The sequence below is a fragment of the Mesitornis unicolor genome, unplaced genomic scaffold (assembly GCF_000695765.1).
Source record: "Mesitornis unicolor isolate BGI_N332 unplaced genomic scaffold, ASM69576v1 scaffold174, whole genome shotgun sequence".
NCBI classification, from domain to species: Eukaryota; Metazoa; Chordata; class Aves; order Mesitornithiformes; family Mesitornithidae; genus Mesitornis; species Mesitornis unicolor.
The window spans coordinates 44,570-65,955 of record NW_010177782.1 but is presented as its reverse complement, the minus strand read 5'-3'; the positions used below and the strand labels follow the sequence as shown (position 1 = coordinate 65,955).

The 21,386-nt window shown below is 48.9% G+C and overlaps 1 protein-coding gene across 1 annotated transcript in view; it reads right to left on the bottom strand.

The window, feature by feature from the left end:
- Positions 1–21,386, bottom strand: part of RAB11FIP3 (RAB11 family interacting protein 3 (class II)) — a gene marked incomplete at its 5' end in the record, with an annotated part of 73,850 nt that overhangs the window by 7,898 nt on the left and 44,566 nt on the right. The window contains 5 exons of the mRNA XM_010182200.1: positions 1,415–1,508; positions 4,148–4,183; positions 7,408–7,542; positions 11,467–11,640; positions 14,785–14,972. Coding sequence (XP_010180502.1) covers positions 1,415–1,508; positions 4,148–4,183; positions 7,408–7,542; positions 11,467–11,640; positions 14,785–14,972 — 627 coding nt within the window. The remainder of the gene's footprint in view (positions 1–1,414; positions 1,509–4,147; positions 4,184–7,407; positions 7,543–11,466; positions 11,641–14,784; positions 14,973–21,386) is intronic.

Sequence of the window (21,386 nt, the reverse complement as noted above, 5' to 3'; positions counted from 1 at the left end):
TCTTTCCTTTCTTCATACCCTTCATGATGATATCCTGCACTGAGGTCTAGAGGTATCCCAGCTGGATCATCAGAGCTTTGCCATGCCCAAGTGCAGCCCTGAGGCTGGGGATACCCCCTGCTGCCTGAAACAGGACTGAAAGACCCAGAGTTCACAGCTACATCTAAATAAAGTCACATAGAAGAAAGCGATGGGGGAAAGGCTGGGAGGAAAGGCTCAGAGATGAGTATTTTCTCCCCGTACCTATGCAGGGCTTATTTAATCTGTATTTGCACTTTCATTCACTTTCCCTAAATAGTGGACAATTTTGAAGAGCAAAGAGGGCCAGGAGTGCCCCTCTACTTCCCACCCAAGCAGGAGTGTGGGTGGGTGGGGAACTGCAGAAGGACAGAGTTCATCGTCTCAAAAATCCCATTTATACCCATACAAGAACAACCACAAAAGAGAGGCAATTAGGAGCATTTCTGCAAAACATGAACCATCGCTCTGGGGAGAAGGAGAAGTGACATGCAAGTGTATTAAAAACAAAAACACGCAGAGACACAAGGCCTTTCCCAGAACTGCGTACGTGGTTTCCTAAGTCAGATGCCTTCAGAAACGTGTTTTATACAATTCTCAGACTTGGAAAAATACTGATTTTTAATTTTTTTTTTAAAGGTCTTCTATGCATTATCATTATAGCAGAGTGCAGCCAAACACATATGTGCTTCTCTTCCACGTGCTGCTCCATGCAGCTATTTGTGATTCCAGAATTAAAAAGTAATTTTCAAGGAGTTTCAGGATTGCAGCAAATGCTTACGCAAGCCACAACTCACCCATCTTTAACTTTTCTGCTTTCCCTGAGCTATTTTTAGCTAGGGGTGCTCAAACAAAAGCTTTCTTGTGCTCCTGCCCTGCTTCCCTCTTGTCCTGTAACCCTTTTCTCATAATACCTCAGTAAAACCCAACAGGACCAGCACAAAATCAGCTTTAGATCCTCATGGCACCAGCAGCAGCAGCAAGAGCATGCCAAGGAAAGGAAGTCCTTGTTTCGCATCAAGCAGCTTTGCTCATCTCAGAAAAGCAGAATTTGAGAACATCTGATGATGTGAAGCAGAAGTGAAAATAGAGCCTGCAAACAGCTACACCCTCCCCCCGGTGGAAGGAGGGAAGCCACCCTTGCTGCGAGCAGGGCAGCCCCCCTCCATCCCTGAGACAAGGCACCAGTGCCACCTCCCGATCAACACAGGACCTCTGCAATGAGACTCAGTGTGCTCCTTCTCTGTCCCCTCAATGCAGAGGGCTTTGTGTGTCCCACCTACGCTGATCTACCCAGCACCAGCAAGAGAAGCTTCAGTCTAACTCCTGCTTGGGGATCTCAAAGCATCACAAGCCACTACATGCTCCAGGATAATGTAGGCAGTGCTGCTCTTACCTTGTCCGTGATGTCCTCTTCTGTACACTCCAGTGTATCCCGGTAAGGCTCCTCCATCACCCCCACAGACAGCGTGCTCGTCTGATGCAACTGTCTATAACAGAGACAAACCACCCCAACCCACAGCAACACGAACATTAGAGCGAACATCGCAGGTCATAGCAATTTCAGATGACAACCACTATTGCAGGATGCAGTCCCTTCTCTCCCCTCCGCAGCTGCCACCTCCTTTTCCAAGGGGATTTAATAGCACTGCTCCTTCTTGGGCTGCAGGACTTACAGCAGGGGATAGCATGGGCCAGGTCCTTCTTGTCACCAAGTTCACTGCCTTGGTGTGCTGGGCTAATGGGGCTGAGCCAGTGGCTGCTTACGGGCTGAGCAAATGCACCCTGTGAGGGGAGCGCAGACGTGGACTCATGCTGCTGGGACTTCATACTATGATCATTTGTACTTGCTCTTTGGAATGGGTAGAGATAAGAGCTCGCTTTTCACTTTCTTTATGAACCTACCAAGGCTGTATGTTATCCAGCAAAGGACAGAGTACTCTGCTCCAGCCACTGATAAGGTTAATAAGAAGTGGAGGGGCAGTGGGTGTAAGAGGTAGGAGAGGAGAAAAACTCCTGAACCTGTTGTGAAACACCCCAGCCCACCTCCTCACACTGCTGTGACAGCTGAGAGCGAGCTAATCATTAGCAAGGCCTTGCGACACTGGTGTCCACAGCTTTACGGTGATCTAGAGGACACCCTGCAGAGGGGCTGATCTGTGTCCATTCCTTGTGTTATTGGTGCAGATTAGCTCCATCGTCTCGTGGCTCGAGAAACTGCCATCGCCACAGGGAGGGGTAGTTGTGCTCCAGCTCTGAACACCAAGCAGATGCTGCCTGGAAAAAACCCCTCTGCTCTCCCACTGCAACTCAAGTGATGAGCAGCCTGATCATGAAGCCAGCGCTGCTTGGAGCAGGAAATGAACGAGAAAACCAAAGAGGTCTCTCTGAACCTCAGTCTTCCTTGGAGTTTGTAATGTGGGCTCTCAAATTCACCCTGCTACACAATATGCTCATGCAAATATTCATGAAGCAACACTGGCATTTACCAAAGAGACCACAGCTGAGAACCAGTCTTATTTTGCATCCTCACCCTGAGTATATATTTAGATTCTACAGTCTCGGGCACATTTGTCATTTAAATCATGCCAAGCACAACAGGGCCTAAGCAGCTGAGGTTTCTTGGCACAAAGCAGAACCTGGATAACAAAAAAAAAAAATCAGGAAAGAGCCCTTACCAAAATAAAATCAATTTCCTAAGAGCAAATGTTTTATTATTACTCAGTAATTACAGTATCTGCAACAAAGGGCTTTCTTTGGGTTGATCTTAAGGATCTGGCTCTTCACTGCAGAAAACCCGTTATCTCTGTCATTATCAAACATTAAACTTGACTGCTCTTGAATTAACCAATATTCACCTAAGCCCACAAGTCCCAGTCTCAGAAAAGCATCCTGCAAATGCAAAGGGCCAAGAGGGTTTGATCCCCCATAAGACAGGGAATCTCCATTCCTCAAAATTTAACTTAAATCCTCCCCAAACTTGCTCTGCCAGACATGGAACAAGAACTAGTCCTAAAACAGGAAACCTGGGGACAGGCTGCTCCCTTCAACTTTCTTTCCTGCCAGTGTTTTTAACAAAGATCTGGAAAGTAAGATGACCGGAACTAGGAAATGTAATATCAAGGACCTGCTTCCTTGCCAGGAGAGGAAATTGTGCCAGGGGAGACTTGCTGACTGCAGGAAACATGGAGAAGGGAAAGGTGTGAGAGCACAGCCGGGAGGGAAAGGCGCAGAGAAGCTGCTCCAGTCAGTGCAGGGAGCAGTGAGGTATGAGCATCACTCAAATTGAGCTGCCTATTCCTCTGCAGCAACCCTGCCCTGCTTGCAATCAAGCAAAGAGAAAGCAAAGAGTGATCTCAACCCTCTTGAGCATGGCAGAAGCAGGCAGGACAGCCAGGATAAGCCTCAGCATACTCTTAAAAGCACAGGGGAAGGGGAGGGATGGCGAAGTTGGAAAAGGGAAGCTGAGCAGGTTTCATTGAGAGGGGATGGACACTCCACCCAGCGATTAAGGATTCAGAGCAAACCCTGCAGCTTTTCTTGTGCAGGCAGGGCTAAAAACGTGCACAAGGAAACACTGGCACTACATGAGACAGTCCCACAGGACAGAAGCACCACAGCTTTAAACCCCAGGGTGGGGTTACCTGGAGTCACCCACCGGGAACTCCCCAGAGCCCCTGACCTGCCACATCTGAGCAGGGAGGGCTGCTCCAGCAGTCAAGCACTGAGGATTACGCTGAGCAAAGTAAAACAGGATCAGGAGAGCTGTCTAAGGTGGTTGCCTTTTTTGGGTGCTGGAGAAACTCCTCCAAGTGGGTGCACTGACTGGTCCAGTCTTCTAAAGACCCTGGAGACCCAGTATGGTAACACTGGGGAGGAGACAGCCCAGCCACGCAGTCCCGGGGGACGTGTCCTTCTAGAGACTCCTTCCCAGTGCACAAGTGAGAAATCTCCATTTTGGAAAAACTGCTACTGCAAACTATCTCAGAATTAAACCCACTTTTCCCCAGCGCTATGCAACACATCCCAAACTATGACACTGCAAACTTATTTTGGCAGCCTTCCCTCCGTGGGCCCAGCAGTGAGTACAGGCACCCCTCTCACCCCGTTTATAGAAGTATGAGCTTACCTTGCCACCTTCTTGCTTGAGAGGCGTTTATTTGGACTGCAAAATGAAGGAAACGCAGGAAAGAGTTAGGGAAGCTGACAGTGAAGAGCAAGGGAAACAGGAAACTGCAAGCACTCTGGGGCACATCCTTTGCTATGGCAGGGGAGCGCCCATGGCATGCAGCACCCGTGCAGCCCAGCCATCCCTGGTGAAAGGCAGGCGAAGAAACTGCTCACGTATCTAACAGCACAGTGACAAGGAACCAAATGGAGTAACGCCACAGAAAACTTCACTGCCTCTAGCAACAGTGTCCTCTCACCGGCTGATCCCTGTCCTGAAAGCTGATCCCCAAGGAAAGGGCTAATAATAGTGGTGAGTTTGGTGAGGTTCAGCCCGGTGCCGACAGCAGCCCAAGCTACCTCTCCTGCATCCCAAGCTGCACCTCCTGCACCCCGCAGCACACCAGCCCTCCCTGCCAGCTGCCTGGGGGACAGGGAGCACCTCCTGCATGCAGATGGGCACTTCCATCCTCCTGCACGCTGGTTTGTGCTTCTCACAAAGATTATTCTCACAAATGGGCTCTAGATCACCAGAGAATCGCTGCCTACATGTAGCTCAGAGATTTTAGGAGCTGTTGATCATGGTCCTTTCTGGGTTTTAAGCACAGGCACTGTTGCTGGGGATGGGTGTGAGCTGTCCTTTGCACAAATGACTGGCGGACATCACAGTCCTGCTCCATATATGCCTGAGCCAGCTGCCACCATACCACAGCGGTCAGGGTTTCGCTCCTGCTTAGCGTGACCCACAGCACAAACAGCCAAGGTCTGTGTTACCCTGTCCCTGCTCCTCAGGATGGGGCTGCAGAATCTACCCGCTGAGAAAAAAAGAGCTTTTTCAGAAACAGCTACTTGCTAAGATGCTCTTTGCAGTGCTTTGGTTGTGACTGATGCAACTGCAAGCTAGTGAAATGAGCGGGGCTTGGATCTCACTCCTCATCTTCCACCCAAACACATGCTGCTGTCGAACAGATGCTGCTGGGACACATCGCTGATACCACATCATCACTGAACGGTGGCAGCAAACACGGCTCCAGCCTGAGCGGAGAAGCAGCAATCACATTCTCTGGTGCTTAGTTCAGTTTAAAGAAAAAAACCCAACAAATAAAATAATCTGAGAGTCCATTCCTGCCTAGAGCTGCAACAATTGCATTATTTCTTCGAAGGAGGAATTAAAAATAGCTCAGGACAATTTTTTTTTTTAAAAAAGCAATGACTACCAGGGGCTGTTGTCAGGGTTACCAGCCCTCATGTCAAAAGTGCATCCTCAAACCCCAGATTTCCAAGGAGCGCAAGAGCCGCTGCTGGCCAGGCTTCAAGGATGCTCACACCCGCCCTGGGGGAGGTCAGGCCCTGGTGTTTGCCAGCGCTTGTCACGAGTCACGTCTGTCCCCAGCACCGGAGAGAGAAAAAATATTTCCTCTGCAAACAGCTTTTTGGAAAGCAGTGCCAGCAGCTGGAGGGGATGAGACCACCACTGCTCCAAGGGCACTAAAATAAAGCGTCCTTCTACAGAACTGCTTCATCCCAAGCTCCTGGTGGACTTTTCTCTGCCTTCCCATGCCGTGGGCTCACGCAGCAGTGCCCTGGTGCTGGGTCAGGCTCCCCACCTCATTCTGAGCGTAAAACGCTGCACATACATCCACAATCTTTAAGAGTGAGGCTGTAACATGGCGGCTTGGGCTTCACCCCAGCTGTTGGCAACTTCTGGAGCGTGTGTCTTCAGGCTCGCCTGCCAGGCATAGTGTGAGGTTGCTTGGCCCAGATTTTGGTCCAGTTTCTACCACTCTCTTTGCCTACTTGTCCCTTTCACATTGCTGGTGATGCTGGGAGCAAACAGGTCCTGCCACATCCCATGTGCTGCACGGGGACACCTCTCACATCCTCACCACAGAAAGGGTGGGTGATGCCCCTTCCATGGGGTTGGTGCACAGGGGCACTTGGAACAAGTTTCCAGCAGATTTGTGCACAGGAAACTCTGAACACAGGTGGAGGAACCAAACCTACTCACTCTGAGCCCAAAGGGGCTTTTGAATTCCCACCAGGACACCATGGGATGGGGAAACCTCCGCTGGAAATCCCATCCATCATGGGAGGCTTAGAAGCATTAGCTCAGCTTTCCAGGTAAATTTGGAGAAAGCCTGAAATGGAGTGGGGCTGCTGGTACATGTATGGGAGTCCAGTGTTGTTCTTAATAACTGCATAACCTGAGACTCATCATCGACCCTCAAGGCCTCCAAATGCAAATACAACTATTTGCTTGAGGAAGACAGAGAAAGAGAGGTACTTTTTCCACTAAAAACTTAAGGTCAAGCTCCTATTTGTTTTCCAGTTCTCTTCCCATAGCTATATAGCCCAGGAGAGCTCTCATGTCACACTGTCCCTGTAGAGGATGGACAGAGACCAAGAGCATGACCAAAACCTGGCTTGAAATAGCACACCAGATGTGAGCAGAATGATTAGCATTAATACTGCCATCCTTCCACCCAGTGGACTGCAAACAGGCCTGAAAAAATAAACAAACAAATAGAAATCCCTCCCCGCTTGACAAATCAGCAAATCCAGCTGCTGGCTGGTAGACCCCAAACGTTACATCCAAAACCTCATGAAGTTCCTATGCAAAGGCCCCAGCATTTATCACATCTGCCGGGTGAGTGGTGGCCCAGAGGTGGGCAGGCAGCTGGCAAAGCCGGGCGAAACATGATTTTATTGCTGCAAAGCAAGCATCTATGGGAGAGGTTTCAAGCCACCAAGAGCAAGCTGATGTTTCCAGGTTACCACTGCAGTGGGAGGACGGGCTGTACCTGCCCTGCCAGGTTGAACCATTCTTGGCCAGAAGACCTAGCAGTCTTGTCCTTGGTGACAGAAATACTGTACGCAATCAGCTTATGGCTTCCAGTCCCAGTGCAAGGACCACAATATTCAGGGCATGGAGAGGCACCCACAACTCAGCAGGACATGCAGACTGCCCAGAGCAGAAGGGAAGACTCTCATTGTCTACCAGCCCCCGTGGCTCAGATTAAAGGAAACTTCTGCTCACCCTCCATAACGTTATTACAGCCTTTACCACCTGAAGAGGCTCACCTCAGTTAATGAAATTCATCCCCTTTCGAAACCAGGAATCAAGCAACGCAGCAGCAAAGGAAAGCTGTGCAGCACAAGGAAAGTCTTCCCTTCCAGAACATCATTCCCAACAGTGAAATGGCCACACACAAGCCGAATTACCTATTCATTTCAAGATCATTCAGACGAGCAGAAAGATCCTCAAGGCGGTTGATTTGTTTGTGGCACTGGCTACAGTAAAACTCAAATGCTTCATCTGCGATAATGCTGTGCAGTTTCGCAGCAAGCGGATTGGTGCTAGAGAAATCACAAGGGTCATTTCAACAGGACAGAACAGATGGGGCTGATTTTCCTCCGTGGCTTCCACAAGCTGAGCATACGTTGGGGCAGGGGAGCTTTTGGTGTGAGCTTTTTGTGTAAGACTCGCATTAAAAATCTTCAGAGCAGACTGGGTCACCTCCCCCCTTGATTTTAGAAGCCAAATCACAGTCAATACGGAGTTGCTATAAATTACCAGGATTTCCATCACTCTCCTCCCAGAGACTTACTGAGCTTGGCTTTACGTTTTCAAACTCTGTGCCAGGCTGCTCTTGTGAGGGACCCCCAGAGAGCCCAGGGAAGGTGAGGTGCATGCTCTTACTACAAAGTTTATTTTCTGACATGATTTCCCAAGCAACCTGTCTCAGGAGGCTCTAGCAATGGTCCTGGTTTGCCTTGGTAAATGCAGACCAAAGTCACACACTGCTGGACTGAGCGCCGTGAAAGAGAACCAAATCTTTTGGTCGGTCGCATCATTTTCCAATGGGATGCTTTAAAAATATGAGCAGCTGTCCTTGTACACCATTAGTAATGCAGAGTCATATTTTCATTGCAAAGAGGTCCCCATGGAAGCTAGGCTCAAAAATGTGGTTGTGATTCAACTGCTGTCACCTACGAAGTGAGGCACACAAAAGCTGAAGCAGCAGCTTTGCCCCGTTGTAGGGAACATAATTTCACCAGGGGACATGGGGGTCTACAGGACTTTAACAGCCTGGGGAGCTAATGGGTCCAATCAGCATTTCATTTTTGGCTGCTGACGTGAAAAACAAGCTGCCGAGGCATTCACTGACACTTGGCAAACCAGGGAGCCATTTCCCCACCTGATGTGACCTGGGCAGGACAGAGTTAGGCCAAGGAATACCGAACGGCAAAGAGCTTTTGTGACTTTGGGGCCAAACGTACATCACAAATCCTTTCTGCAGGGAAATATGCTTCTGGAAGCCACGGACTTTAATCAAAGAAAGGTTAATAGTGAAAAAATCAAAGCAGTTCAATAAGAAAGACAGGTAAAGGTGTGAGCATACACAAGCAAGCTTAAAACCAAAAGGCATCTGGAAAGGGCTACTCAATCCTGTGACACAGATCCACACTGGCAAGTCCTGACCCGGGAGATGCTGAGGGCCTGGAACACCCCAGGAGGGGTCCCCTGGCTCAGCACCTCTGCATAACCCCTCACTGATGTTTTCGGTGGCTTGGGGAGTCAGCAGCCCAGCCATCCCCAGGGTCAGGCCTCTTAGTTTGTGCTGTCTGTACAGTATTTCCGAGCCCCCTTAGAACAGTCAACTGAATGACAGTAAATGCCAAATTACTTATTTCTTCCCATTCCTGGAAAAAAAAAGAAAAAGGAAAACATTCAAAATGTAGGGCAGGTTTGGACCCAGGATAATCAATATCCGTCAGCAGTCAGATCAGTCGCTCAGGCTCTGTGTAGAGTAAGAGGCGACAGAAGCTTGGTGGCACCTGGAAGAAGCACCATGCCCTTTTCGGGGCTCTGCCCCCGCACTGAGCTGGACAAAACTGGGAAAAGAAGTGTAGAGGAGAACCCACAGGCCAGCCTGGCAGCTCTTCAGGTACGAGCAGATACACCTGGCCTCTGGCCGTGTTGGTTGCTTGCCTGTTAAGTGGGTGAGAGCTCAACCGCACTGCACCCCGGGGCGTCCCCACCTACCCCTCGTGGCAAGCTGCCACCTCCTGCACCATGTGCAGCCTCCTCCCTGCCTCCTCCCTCCATCTCAGGGAGTAACATTCGTCTTCCACAGCCCATCGGCAGCAGAACGGGTGTGTGTGAGGAGATTTTTGCTTCAGTTGCCGCTCATTTCCCACTAAGCGTTGCAGAGACTTCTCCTCCTGGATGGATGTGCCAGGGAAGAGGAGGCAACCCAAAACGAGAGATCGCAAACACGCCCAAAGGACTAAGCAGGAAAATGCAATACCCCATCGTGTTCCCTGAAGACTCTTGGGTTTTGTATTAGTCCTCTGGTGAAGATCTGGAGCTGTGGCAGGAAAATTTGTCAACATTATTCCCATTTAGAGACTCTTCTCAGATGGAAAGGATGCATGGCAATGTGACCGCTTACAAGTGATACTGTTTCTTGTATTCAAACCACAGCCAAAAAAAAAAGAGTTGAGCCTGAACCAGTGGATATCATGTAGTACTTTAAGGTTTCACTACATTTAAATGCACTGGGGCGGTAGAGCTTTGTTCAGAAAACCAGCACAGTCTCAGAGACTGATCAGCTAAGGACCTTAACACACACAACAATAATTCAAGGTAAGGGCAAGACCTGAAAGGCATGAGGAAATCCTCTGTTTCAAACAGAGCCACATTCTTTACTCTGGAGGTTTTGCAGAGTGTATCTGCAGCCTGCACCCCAGCAAGCCCCAGCAGTGAAGTCTCCAGCATAAACCACCACGAGCTGCGTGGCCACGTGCCGAGTGAAGCCCTCCCGGCAGAGAAAGATGCTGCAGAGCACGATCTCCTGAATAGGCGATAGAGCAGCAGAGGGGTGCCCTGACAGAGCAAGATTTGAACACTGACTGTACGCAGCCTGGGAGCTCCAGACTATTACTAAAGAAAAGGTTTAACTGATTGCAGAGCTCCTTTAGCTGAATACTTTCTTGCCAGGAGCCTTCTGGACTAGGTTGGAGGTCCACCCTCAAGGAGAAACTCAAAACAAACACCAAGGCTGGTTTTTATCAGAGCACACTTCTGCAGCACCAGCAGAGACAGCCATACACTGCATTTCTCTGCAGAGCAATCAAAGGATAAGCGTGGATGAGTGTCACATTTCCTTCCACCACAGGGTACCCCACCACATCAAGTGCTGGAGCACTGGTTTCCTAAAGTAATGGATCAGGCATGTTTAACAGCAACACTCTCCTACTGCAGGTGTAGTTAACATCTTCAAAATTGCTGCTGCACCAGCAAAGAAGAAAGTCAGCCCTGAGCTGCAGCAAAGTGCAGGTGTGGAGATTTGACAGCAGTTCTTCCCTGCCAGCCCTGTGCAACCAGAATTGACCCAACTCTGTGAAGCATGTGTGAAGTTTGGGAAGCTGGTGGAAAAGGGGCAGACAGAAAAAAAAAAAAGCTTATACTGCTACAGAAAGTCACAAACACGTATCATTCCAAAGAGAAAAAGTACGTTCTTGTCTTCAACACAAGCCTGTGCCTGGCAGGGACCACTCCTGCCTTGCAGAGATGCACTGCCTGATGGAGGAACATGTCCCTCTGTCATCACAGAGGTTTTGTGGGCTGCAGAAGTGGATGAGTATTCCAGCTTTTACTTGTTTTTCCTTAGAAAGTTAAGTAGTGACGGGTTTTGTACCATCATACCAGTTTGTCAGTTTACTATGCAGGGGCTGCAAAACCAACAGTGGGCTGGTTTTGGACCCTAATGCAAGGAGTGCAGGAAAACACTACAGGCTGCTTCTTGCTCCACATATCCCTCTGGCTGCCTAGAGAAGGAAGGCATCACATCAAAGCCAAAAATACAAGCACAAGGGAGGAAAAAAAAAAGTGTCATCCAATAGGACTTGATATAAAGCTGCACGGTGGTTTTCTGTACTGGAAAGCTCTGCGAGGAGTCGCATGCCTAACAGGAGTGGGAATGGGATGCTGTTCTGGACACATGTGAAATGCAGAGTGCTCTTCCACCTGCTGCTGGGCATCAGTGCTTCTGGATGGGAGGATGGGCACTGTTCAGGAAAAGGAAAGACTGAGGGAGGCAACTCCTCTTCCACTTCCAAGCCAATTATCCCATTGTATCCAAAGTTTGCCAGGAGACCCCTCTTGCAGGCCCACTAGCGTGCAAACCCAAAGGAAACAACTCTCCTACACACAAAGCCTAGGCAAAGACACTAAGAAACTGGTTAAAACGTGGCCGGTACTGTGCTGAGCATTACCTGGGAGAGAGGAATGAGGAGCTGTTAAAGCTGCTCTCCCCATTACACAAGCTGTCCGAGAACAAATCTGCTTCATTCCCTTCTCCGTAATCCTCAAAATGCTCCTCTCCGCTAATGACCGTAACGATGGAGTGGCTGAGGTCCGAGCCCAGGGGCAGGTCGTGCGGATGGGATCTGCAGAAGCAGAGAAGATGATGTTAGAAGTTGGCCACCACAGCAGCCTTCCCAATTGCACACAGTACATCTTTCCAAGTCACAACCCTGATTTTGGCAGCCCAGGCTAGCTCTTCCTCGCAGTGCAATTCACCACCTTCAGCAGCAAAGGGGAACCCAAGCAGCACAGGGAACTTTGCTGCAATATTTTCACAACAAACATGTTTTTTTTTTTTACACAAGCTCCTCTGGCAGCTGCAACACAGGATCCGGGAGTAGGATTTGCAGGACGGGACCCAGGGTTGGTGGAAAGCCCTTGCACGGCACGGCTGCAACCAAAGGCAGGGCAGAGAAAAAACGCTTGGCATGCCCCAAACGCACCCTAAATGTTTTGAGCTACACTGTCAGCCTATGTGCTGGGCTCAAACTCCATTACTGCTGTATAATCCTATAAAGAGCCCAGCACCAGGGTTTAACACTGCAAACTCCCCTGCCAACACAAATCCTGGCGATTTACAGGCAGCTGCCAGACCCGGCAGTGACAGACTCCCCACAAGACAAAGCAGCCCTTGCCCTGCTCCTGCTGGGAAAACACTGTACGTGCTCGTGACAATCTTGGAGGGGAAAATGCTGTTTCGAGTGTTTTTAACACTGGATCCAGGAGGCTGTAGTGTGTTAAGTCAGCCTGAACACACATAGCACAGGTCCTGGGATGTCCCTCAGCTCAGCACAGAAGTCATTATTTCTGTAAAAGTCTTTTCACATGTGCAGCGCTGTATGAAATCAAGCCCCCACAGCAGTATGTGCCCACTCCCAGAAGACTTTCCTGCCCAGCACTGCAAGGGTTTTAAAATTAAGATGGGAGGGAAAAGGCAGAGGGGATTTGTAAGAACCAGGCTGTGAAAGCAGCCCATGTGTCTATGAGCCACTGGTATGTGTTCTGGGGGGACTAACACCACCCTCCTCTCCAAAATCCAATGTTAAAAAAAAAGAAAATTTAAAAGTTGCATTATTATAAAACCTGATATTTCAGGCTATGCCCCCATCTTCATTCACTTGCTAGAAGAGGGAAAATGGAAGTACAGCTAGATGGCTGTACTTAATCAGAAAGAAAAAAAGATTACAGATAAGCCATTTAGGTCAAAAACCTGCACCATCTGAAGGATTTGCCCTTATCCTGTTAATAAAAAACATGTCAACCCTCCAGCAAAAACAGCAGCAAATCTCTTCTTTAGCTGTGCACAAGTCCAGTCCAGCTCGTGGGCATCTACACATCCTCCTCGGGAAGCGTGATTATTCCTGCAGCGGGATCCGACAGAAACCCATCCTCCCCGGCGGTGAGTCAGGTGCTGCACCCAGCAGACCACTGCCGAAAGCATCGGAAATTTCTCCAGGAATAGAAAGCAGGGGGTGGAATTTTTAACTTGCAAGCAAAAACCAACCCCAAATCTCTAAATCTGGGGCTGTGGTTTGATAAGCACCATACAGAAGCAGATCTGAGCTGGCACTTGGAAACCCTCAGCCAGGGATGTTTCAAGCAATAAACAGCACGAGTATTTCGTATATACCTCTTGGGGCTCTAGGAGTTTAAAGATCCAGAGTCCAACTAATCTTTACTACACACAGCCTAAATAAACACTTAAGCTCAAACCATCTACGGTAGGTTGAGCTTTAGCAGCTACTGAAGAGCAGTGTTGAAGCTCTGATTGTACTTACTGACTGTCCCCTGGAAGAGCTCCGGGCACTAGAGGTGTGAAAGTGTTGTCCTGCCTGGGGTTTGATGACACCAAAACCAGCCCTCAACAATTTGGGAACAGACTTCCAGAGGTTTGTGTCTCAAGTCTTCCGAATCTTTAAGCTGAATGAACTTTTTCCTTTATTTTTTGGCTACCTGGAACATCTAACACACCTGGCAACAGGCACCACTGCACTTGGACAGAGCACCCAAAGGACACCCAACCTTCCCAAGCCCACACTGGGAGCAGCAAGGAAGCCTCAAGAATAACCTTGCCTTCAAAAAATTCCCAAGCAAAATATTTTGTACCTACAGGCAGGTGAATCCGAGGCACGTCATTTTCCCCAGCAGACGAGAGCGCACACAGGCTGCCATGGCCCCTCCAGAAACCCTCCTCGGTGGTTGGGGAACTCAGCAACTGATTATATCCCGATTTAACTGTTGCTGAGCTGAATGCGCTCGGGTGAGGAGAGCCCAGCCTGCTAATCTCATTTCTCCCCTAATCCCCAGCACCCTTTCAGTCCCAGTGCTGAGCACTCAGCAGCACTGACTGCTCACTGCGTCTATGACATGCCCAGAATTTTGTGATTCTGGGGCAGGAGGGAAGCCTGGTGCTTTCTAAAAGCAACAGGAACTGTAAGTACTCACCAGAGCACCAAGCCTGGGTGGTGTGTTTTTGGCTAAAAAAGTTCTGTGCATTAGCAGGCCTTAAGCGGTGACAGTTCCTGAGGTTTCAGCACCGAGCAGTGCTCTCGGGTGACTATTAAAGGACTTATTCCCTCCCTTCTTGCTTGCCAGCATTTCAGTTTCACCCCAAAAACCAAATTTTCCTGCAAAATCTAGGAAATTAGGTGGGCCTGGGAGCGGTTTTGCCAGCAGCAATTCAGACACGGGGCAAAGATCTTAGCTCATGCTTCTGTGCTTCAGGCACAAGTTTCAAACCAGTTATTACAGGAGGTGGTTGCACATCAAAGGGAGTACACATGTGTAGGAAAAACAAGAATACGATGAGCTCCCCTCCTGACTTGAAAATTATATGTTGTGTTTCTGGCTTAAGTGATAGATTAAAAACTGCAAGTATTTCAGGTGTTTGGATCATCTGAGAACTTATTTTAGAGGTTAAAGATGCTAATGAGGGTACAGAGGTTCTCCCAAGGCAAGCAACGATTAACTCAAAGAGATTGCCAGGCCAAGCTCCAAAACAGCCTACACATGGTGCAGCCTAATTATTATCATTATTCTTAAAAAAGAGCTATTTTGGTCTTGCATGAAGTTACACAGACAAAGAACAAACCAGTTTCAGCAAGACAGACTCAGCCCACTTGATTTTAAATCCTCAGGCTACGTCTCCTTCAGTTCTCATCTGCTTCCAGCTTGCCAGAGCTTCCTGCCTCATGCAATGAGTTTCACTCCTCGCCATTCCCACTCACCCATGCTCGGGCTCCTCGATGGGATCTGTGAACTCCGAGTGCACAGTGGAGTCGATGGCACTGTCTGTTTCTACTTCGTCGTGCATCTCGTGATGTACGAGTGTGCTGGTGTCTTCATCCGTGAAGGTTTCGCACTCGCTGTACGTGCTCTCTGAGCCCATGTAAGCGCTGTCAGTCACCTCATTTGCCTGTTAAAAAACACAAGGGGGAAAATATAAGACAATACAGCAATGTGGTGGTTTGATTGCAGAGCAGGACAAAACATGTATGGGGCAGCTAATTGCTGCACTGCATTTCTAAGCACAGAAATCCAACCTCCTAAAACCACTGTGAGCTGGACCCCACGTCCAGGTGCTCCTCTGTCTTGAGAGCCAAGGACCGAGTGCTGCCCGGAGTGCACAATGGCCTTTCGGCTGCGCATGCTTTGCAACAGCAGCATTTGGAAAATAGATTACAGAAATATATACTAAATAAGAGTTGGAAGGGGATTTTGTTGTGAGCAAGTATGGATTTGTCGAGTCCAGGAGGGATTACCCACTGCTTAGCCAGAGGTTCTGATCACCACTCCTTTCACCCACTCCATTTTAAGAGGACACATTATTATGCTGAATTTTCTGCAAAAACCACCATTCAAAACTACCCACTGGTCCTTAAAGTACTTTTTCTCTCCATCTAGTAATACAGGGGCACCTTCCATTCCTCAACAAAAAATAAGATGGTTTATAAATCCTCATTACAGTGTCTAATTTGCAGGGACTGCATCAGCAGGACACTCAAATCTCCGCACTTCAGCTGGAATAGCATCTCCAATATTTTGCACTACTTCACCACATCCATCACCTGCAGCAGGCTCTAGGAACGAAGCATGATTTGGTTTTTAGGATATCACGCTATGTGCATGGAAGACTGGGTTTTCCCCCTAGTTCTGTCCTCAGACAGAGGATCATGTTTTTTCCTGCCTGTACATGTGGGCAGGGATGGTCCTCCCTGGACAGAGATGGTGCTGAGCCCAGAACCAACCCCATGTTTGGCAGAGAGCCATGGGAGCATTAGGAGAAACACCCTCCTAAAGCAAAAGCTCTCGTTATCCATCAAAGTGCCAGCTCATTTTCCAGTGTTTATGGGATTTCCCTGCATCTCGGAACAAATAAAATAATTTTTGGCTCTGGGATCATAATCATGGTGAGATCTGTCAGTGCTGGCGCTGAGCTCCAGCTGATCCCCTGTTACCGGAGGTGTCGGGCAGAGGGACAGGAGCCCTTCTGCCTGGACTCAGGAGAAGATGCTCAGGAAAAGTCATTTGGTCCATCTGAATTTCACCCAGCGGGATCCAACCTGCTCAGCTGTGGGCTGCACCCCCTCCATCCAGGCAGCAGGGCAGCGCAGCAGCATTTTGAACGCAGGCACCAACACTGAAGCAAACCTCTCTTCCTCTGCCAGAGAGCACACAGAGCAGCTTTCAGTGCTTTTTCCAAGGCTTTTTGGGAAAATGAGATTTTTGAAAGCCCTGTATTACAGCAGCTGGGAAGAAAATACACAGACATACCATCCTTGCAACAGCAGAATGAAAAATTCAAAGCAGAGTAAGTATATGTATTTGTCACGCAGGAGAGCACCAGACCAAGAGAGGCAAATGTCCCGCTGCCCAGACTTTGCAATGGGTGCTCTCACTGGCCCAATTCTCCTATTTTGGGTAAACACTTCGCAGCCCAAAGAACTTCTGCAGCTTTCACTGGAGCAAAGCAGCTCAAGACACAGCCAACATCTCATTTTGTTTCACTCACAAATTCCCAGGCTGCCCCAACAGGCGTGAGGCCAAAAAGGGACAGCAAGAACTTGTACAGGTGCTCTGAAACCCTCAAAAGGATGGATGGAGAACTGCTCAACAGCGGTTCCTGTTCTACGCACACAATGGGGAGCAAAGGGACCAAGTCAACACCCTGGCTTTGCTCCCTGCTGAGTGCTCTCATCAGCCCCTCTGCCAAGTGAGCATATGCTGCTGGGTGATGGATGGAGACAGACAGACAGAGAGGAACCCCTCCTGGAAGCTTGGCTCAGCGTTCATAGACCCATGCTGACTTATGGACACCACCCTGAAGTTAAACATGACATAAAATGACAATGACATGAGTCTGAAGTCAACACTGGGAGAAGATGGGGCTGTTCAAATGAACTCAATTCAAACAGAGGAGAGGCTGCTGCAGTGAACATTATCCCTAGCACGAGAGAAGGTGACTTTCACTAGCCTTCCGGATAAAAACAAAAGCCCCCCAAACCCCCGCCCACTTTAAAAAGCATAAATCCAGCAAGACTACTTATATACCTAAAGCTGGGGACTCGCTTAAGTGCTTTACCGGATTTAGGCTGCACTTCCTAGAAACACCACTCAGGCTCTTAATGCTCAAGCAGGAGGAGGATGAGGGAGATGTGGAAGCGGAGGCCTGGTCTGCCAGCTTGTGCACAGACGAGGACATCGCACGTCCCCGAGGCAAGTCCAGCAGCTCTTCAGCCTCCAGAGGAAGGGGTGCTGCAATTCGAGTGCTTTCCCAAGCTATTTGCAGTATACACCAAGTTTACGAGAGGCCAGACTTCAGCATACCGGATAAGGTTGTGTTGAAAGATTGGTTACATTTTGCTTTGGGGGAAAAAAGACCCTATCTCCTCAAAATAAATCCAAAACTGGAAATAATTTTGCTTGTAGACTTCTAAGTAAATGCTGCTGGTCGTGCTTTTTTGGGTTTTGTTTTGTTTTGTTTTTTTAAAATACAACTAAAAACCCTCCCTGCTGGAAAAGCTTAAATTTAAGTATACACTGAAATATTATAATGAGCACAAAGTAAAGACAACTATTGCAAACAAACAAACAAACAAACACGAAAAGAAAGACAGACTCCAACCCACAAGTAATTTGATTAAAAATCGCCCTGTTGTGGTTACCATTGCTGACCTTCTTGACATGAGACATAACCATAAGCTGAGCAGCTCACATCAGTGTCCTCTGTGCAATGATTTGTTGATTAAATTGTTACAACGCATCTTATGGATGGGGAATACTGGCATGGAGAGGCTGAATGAGGAAGCAGCCCTTCAGAGGTAAAAGTAGCCACCAGAACAGCACATGAACCATCCTTCTTCAGCCACACCGAGGATGTGCAACGATTTATTTACTTTAAAAAAGATGACCTGTAACACATTTTGCAAACTTTGTTTTTATTTAACAAAGGAGATTTTGGTTTTTCGTTGTAATACTAGCCTAGATGAGATTTCAAATGCAAGAGCCCTATTAAAATTAAATCTACTTGGTCAATGAGTTAAGAGGCAGCTGAAACTGTAAACGAAGTCCTCCTGTGCACAAGCGTGGAGAACTTTGCTTTGCATTTCATCACAGATTAAGTAACTAAACCTCAAGAAAAGATGCAGGAAGGAGATAGGAAAACCAAGGGGCCTTGGGTAAGATATTACCAAATGCCCTATAAAGCAAAGTAAACCCCAACCAAGCCCCTGTGCCCTGGGCAAAGGTCCAGCCGCAGGCCGCAGAATGCTCTTTTTTATGGCCTCGTGAGCAGCTGGTTTGTGCAGCGACCCTTCAAGCTGCCGCACATCTTGTTCAGCCAGGTTTGCCATTCTGTGAGCAGGCAGAAAGAAACTTTTTCCAGATTAAAAAAAAAGAACCCGCAATATACTTAAAGACATCTGTGGGCTTGGGACAGCCAGGCGAGACTGCAAGTGCCCAGGGAACTTGCCAGGAGCGTCCCCACCATGTTCAGAACAAGGTGGTGTCACCACTATCGGTGTATTTTATGTTTTTATCAAATAAAACATATCTTTAGATGCTTCAGGTAAACCTCAGACCTTAGAACTGGGACCCAGGCACACTCACAGCCCCTGCACTGAAATGGGACCATGTTTCCACTGGAGTTCCCATCCCTAATCCCAACCCCTCCATGAGGCATTTCCCTGGGTCCCAGACCTGTTTGCCCTGGCTGAGCAGGACATCAGCCATCTGGGCACATCTTGGTGTGCTCAAAGGTGTTCAGCAAAATGCTGGGGATTTGAAAGCCCAGCAGTGAGCCCTCCTGCTTCTAAAAGGACATTAATAGCTGAAATCACCATTGGGGTGATGTATTACAGAATATTAGGAGTTGGAAGGGACCTCAAAAGATCATCCAGTCCAACCCCCCTGCCAGAGCAGGATCACCCAGACCAGGTCACACAGGACCGCGTCCAGGCATGTTTTGAATGTCTCCAGAGAAGGAGCCTCCACAGCCTCTCTGGGCAGCCTGGGCCATGCTCTGTCACCCTCGCAGTAAAAAAGCTTTTCCTTATGTTCAGATTGAACCTCCTATTGTGTCCTGATAAAACCGGTGAGACGATGAGACACCCTTAGGAGACTTTTCCAGCAGCAGGACCTCTAAGATCATCAAGTTCAACCATCAACCCAATACCACCATGCTCAATAAACCATGTCCCAAAACCATTACACACTGGAGTAAAGATTATTTGATTAAATACTGTCAAGTGCTATGAAAACTACATTCATTAAAAAAAAGTCACTTGAGTATGAGGAGAGGAACCAAAAGGAGTCACCTGCAAGGTCTACAAGGGCAAGGACAAGGACAAGTTAAGCTCTGATCTGTGAAGGACAGAGGCTTTAGCCCAAGCTTTGGCAAGGCGTTGCCTTGGAGAAAAGAGCAAAGTCTTGGCTCTCAGGGAAGTTCCTCCCAGGCATTTTCTGCAGGGCTGGTTTCCCGCTTGTGCCCGGAGCCGTCTCGGCATCCCAAAGCTCTGCTGTCCTTGGCCACAACACTCGGAAGCTCTGGAAGGGAAGCGGGGGGAGACGAAAAGGAAAAACAACTCTTTTTTCCCAGCAAGCACAAGCCTGTCTATGCTGAATGCCAGCTCTGACTGCACACAGGACAGGTGGGGAGATAGACTGGCTACAAAAAACACCCTCCAAGGACACCCTCGCCTGCGACTGCAGTCAGGGCCCTGGTGCCAGCGCCTGGCTGGGAACACAGCCCTGTCTGGAGCCGAGCCTGGAGACCCGCACACCACGGCTGCGGGACAGGCTCTGTCTGAAAAGAGACGAGAGGAAAAGTATCCCACCTCTTGGGTGCAACATCCCACAGCACAGAGATAGCCCGGCACAGCTAATGGTGCTGCGGCATCCACCTGCCGGGACACGCACCTGCCCGGTCTCACAGCAGGCAACCTGTGCTTGAATTGGCTTGAAACCAATTTAAAGCCGGGAAGAAGAGAGGTAAGTTGTGTTTATAGTCCCACCTAGGTCTACACTCATACAACCATCCGCAGAAACATCCTGCAGTAGCTCAGCCTCTGAGTGTCAGCAGCCAGAAACCCATCAGGCCACTGAGTGATCCCACACCAGGGGCTGTCACCAGCAGCAAGGCACCAACCTCTTTGCTACAATATTTGCCTCTTCCCACATATCTGGGCAATGTCCGCTTCTCAGAGAAGCCAGGGAGCCTGTGCTCAGCCTAGGATGAAGGCAACTTCCACAGCACAGCCCCTGAAATTGCGTTTTGAGGCTGCTATGCTCAGTAATAACCCTCAAGGCAGGGCAAGAGAACCACACTGTGTCTGTTAGGACAAATCAAAACCACCAATGCAAAAAAACCAAACCAAATCAAACCAAAACAAGAAAACAAACCAAACCAAACAAAAAACAACTCACAAGACACCAGATCTTGCAGGCACCACAAAAGTCTGCATCCACCATCCCTACTGCTCCAGCTTCCCCAAGATGACCCAGGCAGAAAGGACTATGAAGATACCATTATAGGCACACACCCTATAGACTACAAGGAGGAAAGACTGTTCCTAAATACACTGTGCACGCCAACAGACTCGGTCAGAAACCAGCAAGCAGCCAAGTTGGGTAGATGCCCAACCTGACTCTCCCCAGCACCTCCAGGGCCGAAAGTGGTCCCCAGGCGGGAGACCTGCCTCCCCCTAGAAACCAAATCCTTCCTCATTTTGTGTTAGCGCTCAAAACCCACCTGCGGACACATCGCCTCCTCGCCTGAGTCCAATCCGGCTCTGGGAGCGCACACCGCCAGGAGCTGCCGGCTGCTTCTGCAAGGCAGGAGGGAAGCAAAGTCCAGGAGACGCCAGGCTTACCGACTCAGTGCCGGTCCCAAACACAGCGCCTTTTGTTCCCGACGGCCGGCCTCCGCGATAAGGAGAGGCGAGCTAATGCGCGCTTCCCCGTGTGACCGCAGCCCTCCTGGTCAGCCAATACCAAAATAAAAGCACGCCTTCGAAGCCCCACGCAGCAGCCAGCCCCGCTCCAGGTGCGCGCACCACCTTTTCCCACAAAACCATCACCAATTAGAAAGGTTAATTTTGAAGAGGGCCTGTAGAGGCTTCCAGGGCTTATCTCATCCCTTCTAATGCTTCTGGTGAATATTTAAGCACTAAATGACCAATTCCTTCCTTATAGCCACAAATAGAAGAGTGAATAAAGCTTGCCTTGCTCACTAGGGGAAGATCGGGAGCACTTTACTACCGATAAGCAATCACAAATCACCGTTTGGGTGACTCAGAAAGCAATCTATGATATGCAATGACAATATTGCCCT